The sequence below is a fragment of the Chionomys nivalis genome, chromosome 20 (assembly GCF_950005125.1).
Source record: "Chionomys nivalis chromosome 20, mChiNiv1.1, whole genome shotgun sequence".
NCBI lineage: Eukaryota > Metazoa > Chordata > Mammalia > Rodentia > Cricetidae > Chionomys > Chionomys nivalis.
Window position 1 is genome coordinate 41134098 of NC_080105.1, and position 15539 is coordinate 41149636.

The 15539-nt window shown below is 36.5% G+C and overlaps 1 protein-coding gene across 2 annotated transcripts in view; it reads left to right on the forward strand.

Annotated features, from left to right (window-relative positions):
- Wrn (WRN RecQ like helicase) overlaps positions 1–15539 on the forward strand; it is a 95069-nt gene that overhangs the window by 27647 nt on the left and 51883 nt on the right. For both annotated transcript variants that reach the window (XM_057752778.1, XM_057752779.1), the window contains exons 9-17: positions 1–427; positions 2188–2268; positions 3923–4061; positions 5312–5387; positions 6776–6843; positions 7059–7167; positions 7955–8023; positions 8525–8607; positions 12344–12450. In XM_057752778.1, the coding sequence (XP_057608761.1) occupies positions 1–427; positions 2188–2268; positions 3923–4061; positions 5312–5387; positions 6776–6843; positions 7059–7167; positions 7955–8023; positions 8525–8607; positions 12344–12450 (1159 nt within the window). The remainder of the gene's footprint in view (positions 428–2187; positions 2269–3922; positions 4062–5311; positions 5388–6775; positions 6844–7058; positions 7168–7954; positions 8024–8524; positions 8608–12343; positions 12451–15539) is intronic.

Consider the following 15539-nt stretch of genomic DNA (forward strand, 5'->3'; position numbering starts at 1 on the left):
GGTTCCTATAATATTGAAGAATATTTCAGAAAATCTGTGTTCCTTGAGAAAGGTGCTATTTGGCTCTTCAAACACCAACACTAAACTGAAGCAGGTTGGTAGTTCTAACCTGACGTCATCAGAGGATTCGGCTGCTGTGGGAGAACAAGAGGAACAAATTGGAGACCATGGAACTTTTCATAAAATTAAAGAAGAGGCATGGGATCCAGAGCTTGGCAGTCTAGTGAAACACAATGAAGTCGATATGTTTAGAAATAAAGTGAAGCAAGAAGAAGGTGGCTCTGAAGATGAAGCGGAAGTCAAGCTCCCGGAAGGTGATATGGAAAGAACTTGTTTGATGGCAGATACTTCAGAATATGAACTTCAGATTTTGAAACAGCAGACTGAAGGAACAAAATGTAATGATGTTCCTCACCAACCTTCTGAGGTAACTAAATCAAGAGGGAATAATACATCCATCAATGGCTGGCTTACTTTGTTGTATAAATGCACATAGAGCACATACTTTAGGCTTTTTGGTGTGCATAGTGTCTGTTGCAACTGCTCAGTTCTGCTGTTGGATTGAAAAGTAATCATAGACACTTGCAAAGAGCTGTGCACCTTCTGTGCTTCAATAAAACAGGTAATAGCTTTTTGGTGGATTCTTCCTAAATGTCTAGTCATCCAAACTTGATTTGGGTTTTTTCCTACAAGCAGAAATTATTTGCGAGGGTGGAAGGTGGAAAGGTGCTTTATTTTAGAGGCGTCTGTACTGTCCCCTGGAGAGTCAATGAGCTCTTGTTTCTTTCCTAATTTTCACTAGCTTACAAATTACTGGAGACATTCAGAATCTCTGGAGTTTTGCAATTTTTTGCAATAACAAATTTTATTTTGGATTTTGATGTGATTTTATAGAATTATATCTCCTAATTTCATTATAGAAATGGAAACCCAATCTTAGTTATATTCCTTGGGTTTTATATTTTCTCTTGTTTCTGTTGAGCATGTAAATTTTTTAAAAAGATTTATTTATTATGTGTACAACATTCTGCCTCCATGTATGCCCACACGCCAGAGGAGGGCACCAGATCTCATTACAGACGGTTGTGAGCCACCATGTGGTTGCTGGGAATTGAACTCAGGACCTCTGGAAGGTCAGCCAGTTCTTTTAACCACTGAGCCATCTCTCCAGCCCCCAGGCATGTAAGTGTTTTAAAAATTTCAAAATAATTTTATTCTAACCACTTGTGAGCCAGATTCTCTTTAGATAATACTGACTTTGGCTGACATCTGCCTTATTCTAATTCTGTAGAAAATTTTCACTTTAATATTTTTATATACTAGAGAGTTATGGTCATGAGTTTGATTTGACTAGTACTTTTATGTCAATTATTGCCATTTTATTATTTAAATTACTAGCATTATTTTTTATTTAAGACCCTATTTAGGAAGCAATAAAACCTTTCTCAGTTAAAAAATGTATTTTAAAATCTTTTGATAGCTTTAAATTATCATATTAATTAAGACTATTTTCTTTTTCCCATTTCCAAATTAAATATTCAGCATTTGGGGAGTTATTTCTACTTGATTTCTTTGTGTGTGTGTGTGTGTGTGTGTGTGGTATGAGGTAGGGGGAGGATTCACATCTTTTTAGACATCTGATTTTTTGGAATTGCCAGTATTGTAAATTCTTCATTTCCAAATACCAGCAACAGACCAAGTAAATAATATATCTGGTACTTTTCAAATAGACTAATGCTGATTTATTTAAAAATAATATAATTATTATATATTAGTCTTTGGTATTTTTAAGTCAGTATATTAAAGAACAATTAATTTTCTTTGTACAAAGTTTTTCAACATTGTGTAGTTTTGTGTATTCAATAGATGGAGAGACTCAGTTTGACATTGATTGACCTTAGAACTTGCACTTTTGTTCTTATTTTGAGTGTAGATTTTATTTCATATCTATTTATTTAACTTGCCTATCTTTTAAACCATGCAGCTTCTTTATTTTTGGTTATATTTGAAAAGTCCCTCTTCTTCCTCTCCCTTTCCTTTGTCTCTCATCCTGTAAAGATATAATTATGCTTTATACATTTGCCTATTAAAGGAGAGGAAGATGCCTAAATACTTCTAGTGAATACAACAGAGGGTATAGAATTAGTTATACAGAAAGTTAATCTTTGAAATACTTTTTTTAAAAAGCACTTATCTCCCACTGATGATGAAAAGGATTCCTCTTATGTGATTGAAAGTGATGAAGATTTGGAAATGGAGATGCTTAAGGTATGTTTGAACGTAAGAAGAAAATTACTCCAAGTTTTTTTAAAAGAGCATTTAAATAACTAAAATGTTTTCATTTCTAAATCAGATACTGTCATAATGAATTCATACCCATAATTTAATATTAGACAATATTTTTTCCAGTCTATATTTCCTAATATATAGTGTCTTAGGTATAATGTCATGAGTTCTCACGTATGCTCTGTGTTCCTTCCGTGTCTCTGGAATCTGAGCAGTGACCGAGCTCTTCAGCATGAAATTGGTTTCTTGTTCTTTGTGTACTTGCCACATTTTGGATGTTCTGTTTTTACTAATTGAATCATTTACAGTTCCTGGTTTCTCTGACTATGGAATTTTAATACTGGTTACATGTAATTTTATAATGGTTGTTTACTTTGTTGTGTTATCAAAGCCGAAGTATAAATTTGTGCATTTTCTGTCCCTTACTAAACCTCCAGTTTATCAAGTGTCGTGAATCATATATGAACAGGAGAAACCAGGCTTAGAGAAAAGGGAAAGGCACAGTTTAGTTAAATCAAGTGACAAAGAAAGAAAGAAAGAAAGAAAGAAAGAAAGAAAGAAAGAAAGAAAGAAAAGTATATTTTCTTATCTATCAGTTTTAGCTTAGTTTGATTTTTCTTTTTATGAAATGATAGTGATTTGTAGTTCTTTAGTTTTGAATCCTTGTAGTGGCAATCACAGAGATAATGAAGATATGAATTCTAATTAGCTTACAGATTTGAATCCTCCCTTTCTGTTGATGCCTAGTGCTCCCATCAGAGTTCACCACAGAGCTTGGCTCCATCATCCCCCTTTTCTGGTGGTCCTTTCTCGGGTGCATTCTGTCCAAGTCTGCAGAACATGCTACTCATGGGCATCTGTAATATTTTATACATTAAGTAACCCCTGCTCTCCAAATATAGTGGTAGAGTTAATGAAGCAGAATTACCTGGGCTTTTTTCATTTTCCTTTTATAGGATTGAAATATTATACTTTTAAAGCCATTCTTAAAGCTAAATTAAAAAAGAAGCCTCATAAAAAGTGAAGATAAGAATTTTGATTAAATGAAACTTCTAATTTACTTCTTAGTAAAAAGTTTTATATATAAAGTAATTTCAAATGTACTAATATTTTTGAAATGGGGAGAAAATATATGTCAAATAAAGAACTTTATTTTACATAAAGAGTATTTCTCTACTTAAATTATTTGAATCTTTTTTTTGGACAATTCCAAAGCACATTTATTGCTTGCTTGTATTCTAAAAATGTGACTGACATGTAATATAGAGAAACATTATAAAAATAGCATTAAAATTTGTATTTTACCTCTTGGGAATCTAAAACATTGAAGTTCAATAAGGAAAACTGTTTAAATTATGCAAATTTAAGATTTATGATAGATTTCCCAGGGGCAGTTCATTATATGCTATTAATGAACCTTGTTTATGCTGGCCGTGTTCCATCCTGGCCTTATGCCTTGAAGCCATTCTCCAGCACGCATTTATAGAGGAGCACACATGTTCTTTTGTGCTGTTGCTTGCACATCTGCCAGTTCTCAACAAAATTGTAGGCTTTGTTAATAACACTCTTTTTGTGCTCAGTAAAAAGATACGGTATTGTCAGTGTTTTGCTTTTACAATTTCTTTTAAACTTTCAGTCTTTAGAAAACCTGAATAGTGACATGGTGGAGCCAACTCATTCTAGATGGTTGGAAATGGAAAGCCATCAGAGTCTTCCTCCCGAGGGGGAAGATGAAGACAGGAGTGAAGCCATCGAGGAGCAGTGGCAAGAGGAGGGTAAGAGTAGACTGGAAGCTTCTCACCTCTCACTGACTTCGGTTTCCTGCCGGTGTTTCAGTGATTTGAGTTAATGACTTGGTGGCATATAGTTATTTACTAGGTCAACAAGGCAGCCCTTTAATTCCTTGGTACTCTTGTCTCTCAGGAAACTGGTGAATGAAACCTTTCATCCTTCAGTTATAGGCTTGGTTTTGTCCAAGAGACGGTGGTGAAGTGGTTCAGCAGCTGCTTATGTTGAATACCACTGAGAACCATCTGGTTATATGCAGTCTGTCCCCAGGAGCCGTTGTCAAGCAGGAGCCACACCAGGGAACTTCCTCATAGCAAAGGAGGCACCACTGAGTGTGCAAATGGTACAATTATCATTTAAGTGTGAATAATCGCAGTTTGTCAACTTGTGGAGTCTTCTCAACAAGGAGAAGAACTCTCACTGTACTCAGACTGTATCATTGTTGGAAACATTGAAACGTCCAGACATTTTGTAGGTAGAAGGTATTTATAAATATATTGATAAAGTATTTTCCTCTGCTTTCTTTAATAAATGCAACCATCTGTATGATTTTTCTTTTGAGAGTTGTTGAAGATGTGAGTTGTTAAAGATTTCCTATGTCTAGTGATAGCTTACTAGAGTCTGTGTGGGGCTTTGCATCTAAGGATGGACAGTGGTGGGCACTTTTGGCAGAGCTAATGTAGTCACGGTGCAGTGCAATTAAAAGTTTTGGTCAAAGATTTAGGTAGCTATATTTACCTAACTAAATTGGATAGGTAACTAAATTAGATCAAGGTAACTAAATTTAGGTAACTAGATTTAGTTTTAGACAACTAAAGTGAAGATTTGACTTTTTTATATACTTAATTTGGGATATTAATATAATTTATATTACCATGAATTGAAAATTGTTTTTAATATGAAATTTCTGTTGGCATATTGGTTGCTTTGGTTTGGTTCACTCTAGATGCTAGATCTTGCAAGTGTACCTAATTAGAAAACATTGGGCATTTTCTCCCCAGAGTTGGTAAAATATGACTCATAAGAATAATTCTGATACTTTAATGGTAATGAAAGGACTTGCCTGGTGTTCTGACCGATACCTAGATGATCAAACTTGATTAGAATGGAAATTAGCATGCTGCCTGCCACTGTATTCTTTATAAGAAGCCAATGAAATAAACGTTTTCCTCCTCTTATATGATATATTTGTTTTTTAAACATAAATATCAATTTTATTGTTTAACTTATTTTTAAGACCACTTATTGCCGGAACCCAGTGCAAAGCAAATTAATTGCCTCAAGACCTACTTCGGCCATTCCAGTTTTAAACCGTGAGTGTGATTTCAATTAATTACATTGTATGCTTAAATTTTTTTTTTTTTTACCAAGATAAAAGTAAATACTCTATTTCATAGTAACAGCCTAATTTTACTGCGGTTATACGTGTCAAATGTATATCATATGTGACCCCAAAGTTATTTGAAGTATTAATTATAGAAGTTTCTTTGTTCTTTTAATAAGAAAGGAAGCATTGTTTTTTCTTTAACTGGGTGGTTCTATGTAGAGGCTACATAGTAAGAAATAAGTTTTCTCTCATTGCTGATTTATCTCTCATTAAGTATAAAATTGGAGGGAATATCTTTCCTGTTTTCTGCAAGTGTCCCATAGCACCCTGTCCTAAGTCTCCAGGAGACCAATCTGAGGGACAGTGGTATTTTCCTGTTTTAACATATCCAAATACCTGTGTCCCATCACTGTGAAGAGACGCCATGACCACAGCAACTCTTATACAGGAAAATGTTTAATTGGGGTTGGCTTATTGTTGAGAGGCTTAGTTCATTATTGCCATGTCAGGAAGCATGGTGGCATGTAGGTAGATATAGCGCTGGTTATGTAGTTGAGAGTTCTACATCTGGGTCAGTAGGCAGCAGGAAAAGAGAGTGAGCCACTGGTCTTGGCTTGAGCTTCTGAAACCTTAAAGCCCGTCCCCCAGTAACACACTTCCTCCAACAAGGCCACACCTACTTCAACTAATGCTTTCAAATAATGCCACTCCCTATGAGCCTATGGGCGCCATTTTCATCCAAACCACCACAAGGGCCCATTAAAACTAGAAAAGTGAGATGATTAAAAATGAGATTAGTAACAAGTAAATTTGAATAAGTCCAGTAAGAAAGTAAAAATCTAGATTGAGTTTTGAGTATTTAAAATAGAATCCATTAAAGCATTTCTTCCTTTTTTTATATTTAGTTTTTTTATTAAAATATATCCTATGTACAGAAAGACACGAATAGATGCACAGAGAAGTAAGCTCTGATAACTCAGCATGCTGGTATAGACGGCACTCAAATAAGAACAGGTTGTCATCTGTATAAGCAGAAGGTCTCATCTCCAGTAGATCCCCTGACTGTCACTCTGACACAGTTTCTCATCTCACACCTACAGTAGTCCTCTCACTCACTTTGCAGTACTGGTTCTCTTGGTCTATAGTGTGAGGCTGGGAGTTGATTTTAGCCATTAGCTACATGGCAGCTCTGCGTTATTCAGTCAGTCTGAATGAGAGTGTGATCAAATGGTGGTTTTTGTCTAAAAGTTCTAGGATTTGCACATATTTACATAGGAAGCACAAAAAAGTCTGAAAGAGTTGATTAGAGAGCAGAAGTTAATAGGTCTAACATTGGATTGTTAGTGATAAAGCATTTTGCTTTTTACTTTCCAGGGTTCAGTGGAAAGTCATTTATTCTGTATTAGAAGAAAGAAGAGATAATGTTGTTGTCATGGCAACTGGTAAGTTACATTTAAAGTAAATAATTTAATCATTAAAAAATCATAAAGGCATTTTTAATCTTTCACAAACTTAAATATAAGAGAGAGTGATCATGGCAAAGATTTTATATTTATGCATGGTTACCTTATAAGTCTATTTATTCTGTTATATAAGCTGTAAGAAGAAAGTAAAACATGAAGAGATTATTTTCATCTTGTGTATTATTTTTATAAAGGTTATGGGAAGAGTTTGTGCTTCCAGTACCCACCTGTTTATGCAGGCAAGATTGGCATTGTTATTTCACCCCTTATTTCTTTAATGGAAGACCAAGTTCTCCAGCTTGAGTAAGTAATGGTTTCATTGCTACATCATTGCCTTTGATAAGCAAGCAAGCAAACACATTTTAAGACTGGACTTTACTATTCAGACTAAGTTGGCTTCAAAGCCCCCATTCTTCTCAGCTCAGTGCCCCCTTGCCTAGCTTTCTCCCTTTATTTATTTGTTTGTTTGTTTATTGAGATAGAGACTTGCTGTTCATAGTTGAGGATGGTATCACTCTGTCCTCTTGCATTGCCCTGCAACCACTGGGCACACAGAGCATGTCCTACCACACATGGCTGCATTTATTAATAGCAAATGAAGTGTTAGTGGATGAGTTTATGTCCCTTCTTGAGTTCTCTGATTCAAGGCTACCAGACTGCCCTGATCATGTTTTAAAAAGATTTGTTGCTTTATGCTAATCTACTATGGCTTTTTCAGAATTTTTCTTTTGTTTTGCTGTCTGGGCTCTTTAGCTTTATGTTAGTTGTATTAAAAGTATATAATACTTTTAAAACTATGTTTTTATTAGTTCTTTGAAAATTATATGCATGTTTTGATTATATTCACCCCTCCTCTAATGCTAAAGTTTACTTTTTAATCTATGAAAGATGTTTCAATTTCTTCTTGAAAGATTTGCATTAAAAAGTTGCCTTCTCATTAGGCTCTTGAAGGAATATATCAAGTTATCAAGACATGAAAAGAAAGAATATTAGAAAGAAGATGAATATATATTATTCCATCTCTTCTTTGAGAATGAAATTAGTGTTTGTAATATGTGTATTGATGCAGAGTATTTGTGTCTTTTTATAGACTGTCCAACATTCCAGCCTGTTTACTTGGATCAGCACAATCAAAAAATGTTCTAGGAGATATTAAATTGTGAGTAATTTATATGATTTCAGATCACATTGTAAGAGGTTTATAGTGTAAGAGAATTTTGTGTACATTTTTATTTAAGGTATGGGTAAAGTGTAACATATTTATATTTCCCCTTCCTTTTTTTCCTTCTAAACCTGCTTATATACCCCTCTTCTGTTCTTTCACATGTATAACTTCCCTACTAATTGTTATTGCATGTGTGTATATATAAAGTTTACAAAGACTTGATCATCTAGCTTGGGCATTTTGAGGGGCAGGGACTGTACTGTTAGATATCAGAATCTGGCTTGTAATACAACCTTTGTGGTGAATACTCCCTGGCAGGAATTACTGCGTTTTATTTTGATGAGTTGAAGATAAATTAAAGAACTTGCACTCATGACTGTGTGTGTATAACATTCCTTTGTCACATATTTTGATTTTAATATGTTGCTCTTGCCTTGATTGCTGTCTTTATTGGGGTGTTTCCTTTTCTGTTTCTGTTTCGGTTTGTCTTTACAGAGGCAAATACAGGATCATATACATGACTCCAGAATTCTGTTCTGGTAACTTGGATCTACTCCAGCAACTTGACTCTGATATTGGTAAGTAGCAAACTAGGACTTTTGTGAATACAAAGTAAACCCATAGATGAGACTAGATTCAGTAAGGTTGGTCTCAAACGTTTGCTCCTCTAGGAAATCTCTGATCCATTTTGTGTTTGCCCGTTTTATAGTACCCTATAACTCCTCATTCCATCATGGTGGACTCCAGGGTTAGTGTTATAACTGTGTACATGCATGTATGTATCGCTTGTTACACTATAAACTCTTTAGAGACAAATATACCGTTCTTCATTTCTGTTTTCTCAGTATAGGACTTGGCACATACTTGTCTATTTCAGTGTGCCACTGAATGAGTGTTGAATCCTAGATTCTAGGATTTATCTTGCTTCATCTTCTGAGCCTAAATTAAATCAGTGTAGTGGTTCTTCATGCTTTTTTTTTTTTTTTTTTTTGAGCTACTCTTTATTGCCTTCTTCATCTCTTCATCTGGGGTAAAGAGAGAGAAGGGGGAAGAGTGTCAAGTGCCTTCTGGTGGGGGTCTTACATAAGCCAGAGACTGGGAGATAAGAGTCTAATCCCCTCAACATGTACTCACTGTGAGGGCAAATTTCAGTTCCTCTCCTATAAAATGAAGATCTTAAGAAAGGAGCTACCTTACAACCACCGTTGAGAGCATCATATAAAATGCATGTGCAAGGTAGCCTAGATTCGAGTTCTATAATCTCTTGTTTGCATGAGCTACATCACAGTGTCTCAGTATGAAAGTGTGTACATTTGGACATCAGCCTTTAGGGTGACTTCCAGGTTCCCTAGTGCCATTATGTTGCATCATGTTAAAACACTGCTTGTTGGAGCTGCATTTCTAGGACCCAGATTCATCTCATAATGCTGAGGCAGGTTCTTCGTTCTTGTTCATATGAATCACCCTTCAAACTTTAGAACAATGTTGCTCAACATATAAATGGAGGTTTCTCTGGCCCACCCTGTCCCACGACCATTTCTAAATAATCACTGAAGCTTAATATGAATTACAAACTGTTGGCTGAACAGCTCAGGCTTATTGTGCCGTAGAAACTGTGGATATAGAATCAGTCAGATGGTGTGACATTGTACTTAAGCAGAGCTGAGGTATAGCTCAGTGATAGTGTTTGCCTAGTGCGCTCCCTGAGTTCACACCTCATTATGTTTAACTTTTGTTTGTTTATTTGTTTTTGGAGACAGAGATTTCTCCAAGTGCTAGGATTAAAGGCATGCGCCACTATCACCCGGCATGTTTAATTTTTTTTTTTAATTATTTTTTATTCTGTGTGTTGGAGTGCGTGTGTGGTCAGAGGATAACTTGCAAGAGAAGGGGAGATGCCCCCTTTCCTTCAGCCATGCTGGTTGCAGACATTACAAACTTGGGTTATCAGGTTTGAAGGGAAGGGCTTTCACACACTGAGGCCTCTGTTCTCCCCAGACATTATATGCTTTGTTTATTGTGGTTTTCTTTTTCATTTTCTTTTTTTTTTTTAAAGAAGGAAGCATTTGCTAGGTATGGAAATGCAATCTCAGTTCCAGAAGACTGATTGAGAAAGGTCACGAGTTTGAGGGTAGTCTGAGCTCCCTTTTGTTTTAAAAACAAAAACAAGCAAGCAAATAAACACACCCAAAAGTGTGGATAAATATTTTCATCATCAGAGTGAAGTTTTTGCTTTTAATGGATGGAAATGCTTTCTTTGGGTGATTTGGTAAAAGGATTAGGACAAATGAAAATTATTTTTGAAATATTTCCTTTAGGCTTTTCTTGCAGGAAATTGTAAAATGCCTACAAAATGAATGTACCCAGGATATTATTTGTACAGTAGTCTGACATTTAAGTAATCAGATTTGTCATTTTTAGGTAAATGTTAAAATTTTTTTAAGGAGTCTGGATCTATAACAGAAATGGCAAACATACTTTTATATGGGAGTTTTTCCCAGCTGCACTTGTAATTGTCTTTTAACTTTGGAAATGAGGCTTGAGTGACAGGTATCCTTAAATGAAATATGTATAGGACCTGGGAAGACACTTGAACTTTTGCATTCCTATTGAATGTTAGCCAAAGCTTAACTAACTGAACTAACTATGCAGGCCAAAGTTCAACACCATTAACAGCTTGTCAGATCTGTATCTAAAGGCTTCTAATGCATTTAACTTAAAATCTAGTCATTTTAATTCCTAAAGTGAAAATAAGTGTGTGAGTAACACTGGAATTTTCCCAACACTCATTGGTATTGCATATATATGTATTATATATAAACACTCACACATATATACAAAGCAAAGAAGCATACACACGTGCACACACACTCAGGGCTTCATTGTAGCTCATAATCTTAATGACTCACCAGTCTTTCTTTTGTCTCTTAAGAACTGTGAAATCTTTGAGGTCAAATGTATCTTGGTTATCTAGAAAAGGGTTAATTTAATAATTCCTTTAGACAGGGCCTCCTATAGCTCAGACAAATCTTGAACTCTCTTTGTGCTGGAGACGGCCTTGAACCCCTGGCGCATGAGGTGCACGTGCTGCCACCTTGGCTGATGAAAAGACTTTCGATCATAACGGCCATGTAATGATAACAATGATAGTATAGTTTTATTAAGCTCCAGTTGGTGCCAGGCATTATCTGCATATTTTATGTGACTGTTCTAACTTCATCTTAGAGTGGAATAGGAAGAAGTGTTAGGTGCTATTACTTCCTACTGTATATTATTTTAATTTAGGATGATGGTGATGATGACGATGGTATGTGTGTATGTGTGAGTGTGCGTGCGTGTACAGATACCACAATGTGTTTGTGGAGGTCAGAGTACAATTGGGAGTCAGTTCTTTCTGTCCACCGTGGATTCTGAGGGTTGAACTCAATTTCTCAGGCTCTCAAGACCTTTGCCCACTGAGCCATCGCAGCAGCTCTATGTTGTAGTTTTGTGGAAACTGAGGACTGGAAAGATTTATAACTTGCTCAATGCTTTGTGCACAGCCAGTCTGATTGTGGAGCACACGTTTGTAGTCACCTCCCTGATAGAACATACTGGCAAATAGGAGAAAGTTGCTTTTCTCTTAATAGTATCAATTTGGTAATTAATGGTAAAGGCATTACTAGTCAATACTTTGAAATACCTGAAGATGTTTTGATAGGCACTATTGATCTTGTTTTAGTGTATGATATGGGGCAGAGGGGAGAGTTATATTTCTTGTTACCGACTTTGTACACAATGGGAGTTAGCTCTTTCCATTCCATTTTATGTTCGACAGTGTGGATGTCGTCATGTCTTCATGCACTGGCCTTTCAGAGGAACTTCCTGCAATATGATATGTGCTCGATCATGGATAATGATACACTTAATCTCAATAGAAATGTGCTGACTATTTATCTCTCTTGATAGCTAATCTATGAGATAAGATTAACATTATTGCCAAAGAGAAATAGAACAGTTCTTTTGAGCAGACATGGTTGCAGATCATTTATAAGTGATAATTGTGGAACAAAGCAATAGTAAGCAGTTCTTGTCTTTGAGGACTAGTGGTGAAGTACAGTATGTTGGTAGAATTAATATATAAAACTTCCTTTATTCCGTTGCCTTTTATTCATTTTTTTCTTCCCTCCTATTATGAGTTTTGATATTATCTGGTATCATTTATGCTTCTTATGTGTGTATGTGTGCCAAACACTTTGATTTGGGTTATACTTTCAATAAGGCATAAATTCTAATAGAAAACCTTATTTTTCCATGTATATTTTCTTTTTGTAGGGATCACACTTATTGCTGTGGATGAGGCTCACTGTATTTCTGAGTGGGGCCATGACTTTAGAAGTTCGTTCAGGACCCTGGGCTCTCTTAAGACAGCACTCCCACTGGTAAGCTTTACCTGATCCGATTGTCTTACCCCCATCTTAGGTGAGGTTTGAGCCCAGGGTTACTGTCTGGAAGTGCTTCTCAGGACTGGGTAATGTCTGAACAGCTAAAGACTGCTCTATGAAAGTGAAGGTGTCAGATGTAAGCAGGAGAATTTCTTTATGTGTTTAAATTCTAACATTGGCTTCCTTTGGAGGTTGGCATGCATCCTTTTAAGGATGCTCTCTGACTGGAATGTGCAGCCTTTGACATTGAGCTATTCCATTGTCATCTGTGAAGTTCACTCCCAAGAACCATAAACCTGTGTTATGAAAACAAAAATGATCACAAAAATATCTCAGTGTTTGTTTTGTGCTGTGTTACATTCCTAGCTGTTAGGGCGCAGGTTGGATACTCCTCCCTGGGACAACGGTTGGCAAACAAGTTTTGAAAATATCAGTTAAAAACGGCAGTTATTGCTCCTTAGTGACAGGGACACAGTTCCAAGAACCCCATTGGGTGCCTGGGTCTACCCCCTTGTTATTAATTAGGCATAGTGGAAGAATTTAAAAAATGAATAGCAATGATGATATACTATAATAAAAATGCCCACAATTATTATTCTTGACCATGAGGATCATTCTTAAGTAGAATAAGGGGTACCCAGCCACAGTGCTTCCTAGCTTGACTGTTTGTCTGGTAACTGAGATGTTAGTACATGGCTAGCTGGTGAGAGACATGAATTGCGTGGGTCTTCTGGACTTGGAGGGAACAGAGTGACAACATTGGAAGCACAGTGCAAATGTCATCATGTTCCTCAGAGTGGTGAAGATCTTAAGACATGAATTGTTTCCACTTAATATGTCTAGACTATGGTTCACCACAGGGCTCTGAGCTATGCGTAGGAGAGGACAGGTGTGTAGTGTGGCTCTGACATATACTTCTCTCATTTTCTTTTTTTAAATACTCCACAAAAATGTAGTTGCTCTGTGTTCTTCACTAATGGCCAGTGTAAAATGGGCTGTGCACTATATCATCCTAGTCATCAGTTTGTAGAAAATGTTTCGGTTGTTTCCTGAATTTAGGATATTGTGAATGGCGGTACTGTGAACATTTGTATATACCAGCAAAGTCCTTCAGTAGGTCAATGATTATATAGCTTATGTACATAAGGTTTTAGTTTTCTGGGGGAAATGTCAGGCTTGTGGGTGCCAGGTCCCATGGAAGGTCCTTGTTTCATTTTTAGAAAGATCCACAGTACTTGTTTCTAGACTGGCTATGGCAATTTGTCTCCGCCCGCCCCAGGAGGATATGAGCAATCGTTTCTTTTCATTCTTGCACCGTTTGTCTTACTACTATGTAATGTATTACTTTAGTAGTTATGATAGGAGTGGAGCGATAGCTTGTGTTTTCAATTTGCATTTTTCTTTTTTTTTTTTTTTTTTTTTTTTTTTTTTTTTTTAAATATTTATTTATTTATTATACAATATTCTGTCTGTGTGTATGCCTGAAGGCCAGAAGAGGGCGCCAGACCTCTTTATAGATGGTTGTGAGCCACCATGTGGTTGCTGGGAATTGAACTCAGGACCTTTGGAAGAGCAGGCAATGCTCTTAACCACTGAGCCATCTCTCCAGCCCCTCAATTTGCATTTTTCTAATAGCTCGTGGTTTTGAAGATCTTATTTTATGCTTCTTTACTGATTTGGTGAAATTCCTAGTTTAATTGGTTTGTGTTTTTAAACTTTTTTTCTGTTAAGGGTGTGTGAGAGAGAGAAGGGGAGAGGGGGAGGGGGAAGAGAGAGTGAGTTTGGATTTATGTGTGCGTGCGTGCGTGCGTGCGCGTGCGTGCGTGCGTGCGTACGTGTGTGTGTGTGTGTGTGTGTGTGTGTGTGTGTGTGGTGTACTCTACAGTGTAGTACCTGCAGGGCCCAGATGTTGATGCTGGCGTCTTCCTCTGTTGCTCTCCACCTTACTTTATTTGAAGCAGAGTCTCTCACTATTCAGGGAGATCACCATTGTGCTAGCAGGCTGGCCGCCAAGCCCCGGGTTCTTTCTGCTCCTGAATACTGGGGTTATAGGTGTGTGCTGTGTCTGGCTTCTGTGTGGCACTGGGAATCTGCACTCAGGTCCTCATGCTCACTGAGCCGTCTCCGCAGCCCTCTGTGAACTTAAAGAATTGTAAAAAACTGTTTATAAATGAGTGTTTGGTCAGATATTTAGCTTGTAAATATTTATAAGTTTTATTTTATCTTTCTTCAGTTTTACATTGTCTTTCATTTTTCAAGACAGGCTTGCTTTGTGTAGTCCTTGTCGTCCTGGAACTCACTTTATAGTCCAGATTGGCCTTGACTTGCCTCCGCCTCTCAAGTACTGGGACTAAAGGCACACACTACTATGCCTAGCCACATTGTCTTTTATAAAGAAAAAACTATAAATCTGTATAAAAATCAGTATTGATTTTTTTTCTTCATGGATTTTGTTCCTCAGTCTTAGATCTTGAAATTTTGCTCTTATGATTTTTCCTAAAATATGTATGTTTGAATTTAGGTCTAAGAGGGTGCAGAGGTGGCACGTCAGGTCAAGAACTTACCATACATACAAGTGTGAATACATAAGCTTGAGTCCGCAGAATCCATATAAAGCATAGTGGCATATGTCTACTTGTATGCTGTGAGATGTAGAAACAGGAATCCCCCACCCACTGGATGAAAAGTCTGCTTTCTAACTACTCAATTGCCTTAGCCCCTTTGTTGAAAATCATTTGAATGTATTTACGTCAGTCTGTTTCTTGCTCTCTAGATCGTTCTATTAGTTTTGATTGAATAAACAAAGTGACCTATGTTTAGATCCTGGTGACAGAAAGCAGTGCTGCCTCCTGATCACATTTCACAGTTAAATGGGTTAAACAGAGAAAAACACTGAACATTGTTATCCTTTTGATAAGGTTGTCTCAGTTTCACTAATCACTAATCTTACATATTAGTAGCAAATTGCTATCTTTTAAAATAGTTCTTTTTGTTTGGGCCTCTCATAAAGATTTGATTGAGCAGTAATTAAGTAAACAAAACAAATCATCAACAATAGCAAAAACTTAATGTTCCCACTAGCAGAT